The sequence below is a fragment of the Physeter macrocephalus genome, chromosome 11, assembly GCF_002837175.3.
Source record: "Physeter macrocephalus isolate SW-GA chromosome 11, ASM283717v5, whole genome shotgun sequence".
Lineage (NCBI taxonomy): Eukaryota > Metazoa > Chordata > Mammalia > Artiodactyla > Physeteridae > Physeter > Physeter macrocephalus.
The window spans coordinates 49693666-49702667 of NC_041224.1; the positions used below are offsets into that span (position 1 = coordinate 49693666).

The following is a 9002-nucleotide window of genomic DNA, read 5'->3' on the forward strand; positions in this document are numbered from 1 at the left end:
ATAAAAATCTAAAAATAGAACTACCATATGATCCAGCAATCCCACTACTGGGCATATACCCTGAGAAAACCGTAATTCAAAAGGACACATGTACCCCAATGTTCACTGCAGCACAATTTACAATAGCCAGGACATGGAAACAACCTAAATGTCCAACAATAGATGAATGGATAAAGAAGATGTGGTACATATATACAATGGAATATTACTCAGCTATAAAAATGAACGAAATTGGATCACTTGTAGAGATGTGGACGGACCTAGAGTCTGTCATACAGAGTGAAGTAAGCCAGAAAGCGAAGAAAAATAACGTATATTAACACATATATGTGGAATCTAGAAAAATGGCACAGATGAACCTATTTGTAGGGCAGGAATAGAGACGTAGACGTAGAGAACGGACATGTGGACATGGGGGGGAAGGGGAGGGTGGGACGAACTGGAAAACTAGGTTTGACATAAATACAGTACCAGGTGTAAAACAGAGAGCTAGTGGGAAGCTGCTGTATAGCACAGGGAGGTCAGCTCGGTGCTCTGTGATGACCTAGATGGGTGGTGGTGGGGCGTGGGAGGGAGTCCCAAGAGGGAGGGGATATATGAACGAAATTGGATCACTTGTAGAGATGTGGACGGACCTAGAGTCTGTCATACAGAGTGAAGTAAGCCAGAAAGCGAAGAAAAATAACGTATATTAACACATATATGTGGAATCTAGAAAAATGGCACAGATGAACCTATTTGTAGGGCAGGAATAGAGACGTAGACGTAGAGAACGGACATGTGGACATGGGGGGGAAGGGGAGGGTGGGACGAACTGGAAAACTAGGTTTGACATAAATACAGTACCAGGTGTAAAACAGAGAGCTAGTGGGAAGCTGCTGTATAGCACAGGGAGGTCAGCTCGGTGCTCTGTGATGACCTAGATGGGTGGTGGTGGGGCGTGGGAGGGAGTCCCAAGAGGGAGGGGATATAGGGATACATATAGCTGATTCACTTCATTGTACAGCAGAAACTAGCACAACATTGTAAAGCAATTTTACTCCAATAAAAAATAAATAAATAAAACTAGACAGTGAGTTTCTCAACTCCAGTTAAAACCTATAATAAAATTAGACTGTCTTTTAAATATTTTCTTGGATTAAAAAAAAATCATGTGTTCTAAATAATATGAGTCTCATGATTTCTGAACTTGAACAATTACTTTCAAAATAAATTTCACTGATTTTTAAAAATTTACCCTGGGTTTTCAAAATTAATTTATTTTAAGTTTAAAGAGTCTAATCATGATATAGGTAATTTTTAATTACTTTGGATACATTTCAAGCACCACAGCAAACATTTCCTTCAATTTAGACCTGTCAATTTCCAGATGAATACACTGATCAGAAAATGGTCCATTCCTGCATGTCAAAATTTTACCACGGCTTATGCACAAAATTAAAAACTCTTAGTAGTTTTGACACTGCTGAGAGGAAACATACTCTATTTGAAAGAATACTCAACGAATGACTTTTGCCTTATGTTTGAAGAAACTTTCCACAATGTATAGAGTACTAAGTTTTCTTTCAGTCCTTTAAATCCAGTCTTCTAGTTTCTAATGTTGCTGCTCAAAATTCAGTCATACTTCTCACTGTTGCTCCTTTGAAGGCAGTAGTCGTTTTTGTGTGGCTACTTTTGTGATTTTTATGATTTTCTTTATTGTTAGATTTCTAAAGTTTGACTAGAATGAGCATAGATGTATTTTTAATTATTTACTGTGTCTTTGTGGCTTTATGCCTTTTATTATTTTTGGAAATTCTCAGCCTGTATCTCTTTGAATACTGCTGCTGCATCATCCACTTTCATTTCTACTACCAGAATTAAAATTATACATCTGGTAGAACAGTGGTCCCCAACCTTTTTGGCACCAGTGACCAGTTGGTTTTGTGGAAGACAATTTTTCCACGGAGGGTGAGCGGTGGGGGAAATGGTTGAGGCAGTAATGCGAGCAATGGGGAGCGGCAGGTGAAGCTTCACTCACTTGCCTGTCGCTCACCTCCCATTGTGTGGCCTGGTTCCTAACAGGGAGTGGGCCGGTACTGGTCCACAGCCCGGGGGTTGGGGACCCCTGTGGTAGAACTTTCCAGCACAGCCCTTATCTAAGTTGTCTTTTTTTTTTTTTCTACCCTTTTGCCTCTCTCTGCTTATTCTGGATATTTTCCACTAAACTGAACGTTATCTCTTCATCTGTTTCTATCTAATAAAATCTAATTAAATTCTGGATTATTAAAGTAAAACATACACCAAAGTACACAACTCTTAAGCATACAGCGTGTAGAATGATGTTGAACACCTTACTATATGCTTACTGGCCAAGCTCTGCTTGACTTGTTAACTCTCAGCTATACTTTTGCCATCTGCAGAAACTTCCAGGAGAAATGCAGCTACAAATGCCAGGCTCACCATTCTGGTTTCCTTCCTCTCCCATATCTTATTATTATACTTTCTCCAGACAGTCTGCTCTGAGAGGGAGCTTTTATATGAATCACCTAGTCTTCAATTGCTAGAAAGTTCCTGTATTTAATTCTTTTGTCAGTGAATTAGACAAAGACATATGAAACATTTATTTCATCTTCAGATAACATAAAAGTGTGAGTGATAGCTAACAATAATTGGAGAATTAAGATCAAAAAAGATAGTTTGAGACTAGAGCAATATGAAGACATTAGCAGCAATTTTAAATCTTTTCTTTTTTCTTCTAAGAATTAGTAATCCCTTAGAGAATGTGATAAAAGTTGTGGACACAGAAAAATACACATGGGTACATTTGCCAAACATACATATATAATTTAATGGGCTCAAAACCTCTGGAGCTCATCCATGGGTCATATAATATTCTATAGAAGCCTTGCTCAGTTAAGATAAAATGTAACAACTATCAAAGTAAATTCCTAATATATTCAACTACGTAAGTACAGAATTGGCATTTAGTTAGTCTGAGTTTTAATCAACAGTGTGATAGGCTGCCACTGAAAAGTAATTCGATCTTAGGCAACATTAAGAAACATATTCTAGAACAATGTGGTTAACAGTCTCACTATTAGGAGTACTAAACAGTACCCTAGGGACTTCCCTGGTGGTGCAGTGGGTAAGACTCTGTGCTCCCAATGCAGGGGGCCCGGGTTCAATCCTTGGTCAGGGAACTAGATCCCACATGCATGCCACAACTAAGAGTTCACATGCCACAACTAAGAAGCCCACGTGCCACAATTAAGAAGACAACATGCTTCAACTAAGGAGCCAGTGCTCTGCAACTAAGGAGCCTGCCTGCCACAACTAAGACCCGGTGCAACCAAATAAATAAATAAATATTTTTTAAAACATAAAATAAAATAAACAGTACCCTAGAGTATTACACATAATTGTGGGGGCAATGTTTTGTTAAGGAACACTAAAAATCTACATTACATCTACAGAAGAGAACCAGGATGGTAAAGAAGATTGAAATCATGTTATCTAAAGAACAAATGAAGGAATAAGGGACATTTAACTTACAGAAGGAAATGTTTAGTGGATTCATAAATATGAAGGGATGTCCTAAAGAAAAACTCAATTTATTTCTTTTTCAATCAGATAGCAGAACTAAGATAAATGCCTGGATATTACAGGGAAATTAATTTTGAAACAATAGGGAAAAAAGGATTATTCAAAGATAGGGCTGAATGAAAAAGTTCCAATCACAGTCACTAGACATGCTAAACCACAGCTGACCAGCCACCTTCCAGAAATACTGTAGGAAATTTATGTAGGGGCATAAAATTAAATTAAGTATCACCTAAGATTTTTCTTATGAGTAGAATTCATGAGTCTATTTTTTATAAGAGGTCATTTAAAAAATTATCTTTAGGGCTTCCCTGGTGGCGCAGTGGTTGAGAGTCCGCCTGCCGATGCAGGGGACACGGGTTCGTGCACTAGTCTGGGAAGATCCCACATGCCGTGGAGCGGCTGGGCCCGTGAGCCATGGCCGCTGAGCCTGTGCTTCTGGAGCCTGTGCTCCGCAAAGGGAGAGGCCACAACAGTGAGAGGCCCGCGTACCGCCAAAAAAAAAAAAAAAAAAATTATCTTTAGAGAAGAGGGAATTGATACTGATTTTCATCTTAAATATTAACACTTTATTTCTAGAAATATGACCTCTTTTCTCAAATGAACATATATATAGGATTTAAAGCAGTATTTCTAGTCAAAATATTAACTAAGTACAATGACATAAAGAAAGAAATCTCACTCTCAGATGCTAAGCATTACATAAAAGTTTAAAGATAAGTGAAGTAAGTCAGACAGAGAAGGACAAATATCATATGATATTACTTATATGCAGAATCTAAAAAGAAAAGATACAAATGAACTTATTTACAAAATAGAAACAGACTCACAGACTTAGAGAATTAGCTTATGATTACCAGGGGAGAATGGTAGAGGGGAGGTGTAGATTGGGAGTTTGGAATTGACATGTACACACTGCTATATTTAAAATAGATAACCAAGGACCTTATGCAAAAAAAAAAAATTTTTTTTAAGTGGCCAAAAAGACTAAATAAATGAAATTTTTGGAAGCCAAGATACCTGTTTTCTCTTACTTGTTGCCTCATCTTTTCATCCTTTAGACTTTCATGTTTAAGTTTTGCCAATTCCATAGCCAATTTTTCTTCTTGTTCAAGCTGGAGCTCCCTCAATCTTTTGTTTTCTTCTGCCTAAATAAAAAAATAAATAACTTTAGTCATTTGTCCCCCAGAACCAGATTTTTTTTCATTAAGGTTGAATTTGTTTTATAGCAAAAAACTACAAGTACCTTCTGAGCAGTCAACTGTTTATGTTTTAAAATACAAAATATAATTTTAATAAATACTTTTCCTGAACATTTTATCTGGAAAATGTTCTGAACATTTTATCATGGAAAATTTCTGAACATTTTATCTGAATGTTTTTTTTTTCTGAATATTTTTTGATGGAAAATTTCAAACATCACCAAAAGTAAGAAGAAAATTGAAACACTCCCTCAGGTAGACATCACTCATTTTCAAAAATTATCAGTATTTTGCCAATCTTTTTTCTCTACTCTTCCACTCCACTCCCACTTTTTCCTATATATATTTTTTTGCTAGAGTATTTAAAAATAAATCCTAGATATAGCATTACCATGTAAATAATTCGATATCTCTACCTGACAAGAATTTCTTCTTATATAACCATACAAGTAATAAACTGAAATAAATTAACAATAATTCCTTAGTAAGGTCTAATAACTTTTCTGTATTCAGATTTCCCCAGCTGTCTCGAAGATCCTTTTTTTTTTTTTGGTTTGTTCAAATCAAAATCCAAACAAGGTCCATATATTGTATCTAGTTATGATTTCTCTTAAGTCTCTTTTATTTTTTAACAGTCTCCTCACAGACTACCCCCTGCCAGGACACTGACTTGTTGTGGAAATTAGGACATATGTCCCACAGAATGTCCCACATTCTGAATTCAACCGATTGCTTCACCAGGATATCTTGTTTCTTTTTTGTATTTCCTATAAAATGGTAGAAAGATCTAGAGACTTGATTAAATTCTGTATATAGGAAAGAATATGCACATGCAAAGATGTTCAATATCATTAGACATCAGGAAATTCAAGTTAAAACTACAATGATATATCACTACATACCTACTGGAATGGCTAAAACAAAAAGTAGCAGCAAAAACAAATGCTGGTGAGAAACAGCATTATTCACTGGGTGGGAATGTAAAATGGTATAGCTACTCTGGAAAATAGTTTTTACAATACAACTCAACAGTTGTACTCTTAAGCATTTCTCCCAGAAAAATGAAAATTTATGTTTATTAAAAAACCTGTACCCAAATGTTTACAGCAGATTTATTCAAAATACCCAACTGAAAACACCTAGACATCCTTCAACAGGTCAAATAAACTGTGGTATATCCATACTGTGGAACACCACTCAGCAACAAAAAAGAATGAGTATTCATACAAACTACAATCTGGATGAATCTCCAGGAATTGTGCTGAGTGAAAAAATGCAATCCCAAAAGGTTACATACTGTTTGATCCTATTTATATAATGTTCTTGGAACATGTTCTATTTTAAAGCTGAAACATAATTCACATTTCACAACTCACGACTCAACAGTTTTTTAGTACATTCACAATGTTGTGCAACCAACACCACTACCTAGTTCCAGAACTTTTTTTTTTAATAGACTATTATTTGGAGCAGTATTGGGTTCACAGCAAAACTGACAAGAACAGAGTTCCCAATAAACACTCTGCCCACACACATGCACAGCCCCCTCACTATCAACATCCCACACCAGAGGGGACATTTGTTACAATCAATAAACCAACACTGACACATCATTAACACCCAAGTCCATAGTTTACCTTACTGTTCATTCTTGGTGTTATATACTCTACGGGTTTAAACAAGTGTATGATGACATATATACCTACCATTACAATATCATACAGAGTAGTTCCACTGCCCTAAAAATCCTCTTTGTTCTGCTTATTCATCCCAACCTCTCCAAAACCCCTGGAAACCACTGATCTTTTTCACTATCCCCATTGTTTTGCCTTTTCCAGAATGTCATATAGTTGAAATCATACATTATGTAGCCTTTTCAGATTGGCTTCTTTCACTTTCATGTCTTTTCATGGCTTGATAGCTCATTTATTTTAGCACTGAATAATATTCTATTTTCTGGATTATTTATCCATTCACCTACTGAAGGACATCTTAGTTGCTTACAAGTTTTGGCAATTATGAATAAAGCTTCCATAAACATCCATGTGCAGTTTTGTGTGTGGATGTAAGTTTTCAACATTACAGAACATTTTTATCACCCGAAAAAGAAACCCCATACCTGTTAGCAGTCACTCACCATTCCACTTACCCCTCAGCCACTAATCTACTTCCTATCTGTCTGAATTTGCCTATTCTAGATATTTCATTTAAAAGAAATCATACAATATGTGGCCTTTTTGTGTTTGGCTTCTTTCATTTAGCATAATGCTTTCAACGTTCACCTATGTCACAGTACATATCAGTAATGCATACCTTTTTATGGCTGCATAATATACAATTGTATAGATATAACATATTTTGTTTATCCATTCACAAGCTGATGGGCATTTGGGTTGTTTCCACTTATCTGGCTATCATGATTAATGCTGCTATGAACATTTGTGTAAAAGTTTTTGTGTGGACATAGATTTTCAATTATCTTGGTCATATGCTTAGGAGTGTAACTGCTGTGTAATATAGTAACTATGCTTAACTTTTTGAGGAACTACCAAACAGTTCTGCACAGCCACTACACCATTTTACATTTCCAGCAGCAATGTACAAGGGTTCCAACACTTATTTTCCTTTTTTTTTTTTTCTCCAATTGCAGCAGTCCTCGTGGGTCTGAAGTGGTATCTCACTGTGGTTTTGATTTGCATCTCCCTAATGACTAATGATGTTGAGCATCGTTTTTTGTGCTTATTGCTCACTTGTATATCTTCTTTGGAGAAATGGCTATTGAAATCCTTTGCTCATTAAAATTTTTTTTCTTTTTACTGATGAGTTGTACATGTAATGTTCTTTAAGTGACAAAATTATAGAAATGGAGAACATATTAGTGATTGCTACAGTTAGGGATGAGGTAGGGACGGACAAGAAAGAGAAGGGTATGCTTATAAAAGGACAAAACGTGGGACCCTTGTGATCATGGAACTCCTCTGGATCTTGGCTATGGTATTATATATACAAAGCTACACGTTATAAACTGTATAGAACTAAACACACACACACACACACACACACACACACACACACACACACACAAGTAAAACTGCGGAAATGTGAACAAGACTGGTGGATTGCATCATTGTTGATATCTTGTTTGTGATATTGTACTATACTTTTGCAAGATGTACCACTGGGAGAAATTGGGTACAGGATATATAGGAACTTTATGTATTTTTCTTACAACTTCATATGAATCTACAATTATCTCAATAAAAATTTCAATGAACAAAAAGCAACAGCAAGTACTGGTGTGGACACAAAGCCACTGGAATTCTTATACATGACTTGAGGAAATGAAAAGTAGCACAGTAACTCTGGAAAATGATTTGGCAGTTTCTTATAAAATGAAGCTTACACATACCATATGACCCAACCATCCTACTATCAGATATCTATCCAAGAGAAATGAAAATTTATGTTCATACAAAAGTTTGTATTCAGTTTTATTCACATTTGCCCAAAACTGGAAACCACTCAAATTTACTTCGTACTGTGAATGGATAAACAAACTGTGGTACGTCCATATAAGAGAATACTACTATACCATTCAGCAATTAAAATGAATGATTCATGCAACAACACAAAATCTTAAATTTGTTTTGCTAAGTGAAAGAAGTCAGACCCAAAAGGTGACATATTACATAATTCCATTTATATGATACTATGGAAAAGATAAACCTATTGGACAAAAAAGAAATCAATGGTTTCCAGGGACTGGGGGGTGGTGTGAGTGGTTGACTATAAAGGGGAAGCATGAGGGGACTTTTGGTGTGATGGATTGCTTTGTATGACATTGTGATGGTGGAAACAGTAATCTATGCATTTGCCAAAATCCATAGAACTGTACATAACAAAGAATGAATTTTATAATATGCAAATTTAAAAGGAAATCAACTAGTACATCCATACTATGTACGATTACTTAATAATAAAAAGGAATAAACTGTTGACACATCCAACAACATGGATGAATCTCAAGAGCATTATTTGGAGTGAAAAAAGCCTATTCTAAAGGTTACAGACAAAAAAAAAAATGGTTCTGAAGAACTTAGGGGCAGGACAGGAATAAAGACACAGACGTAGAGAATGGACTTGAGGACACAGGGAGGGGGAAGGGTAAGCTGGGACGAAGTGAGAGAGTGGCATGGACATATATACACTACCAAACGT

General features: G+C 36.0%; 1 protein-coding gene across 4 annotated transcripts in view; it reads right to left on the reverse strand.

Annotated features, from left to right (window-relative positions):
- MNS1 (meiosis specific nuclear structural 1) overlaps nt 1-9002 on the reverse strand; it is a 132006-nt gene that overhangs the window by 89662 nt on the left and 33342 nt on the right. For all 4 annotated transcript variants that reach the window (XM_028496315.2, XM_055087972.1, XM_055087973.1 and 1 more), the window contains one exon: nt 4603-4730. In XM_028496315.2, the coding sequence (XP_028352116.1) occupies nt 4603-4730 (128 nt within the window). The remainder of the gene's footprint in view (nt 1-4602; nt 4731-9002) is intronic.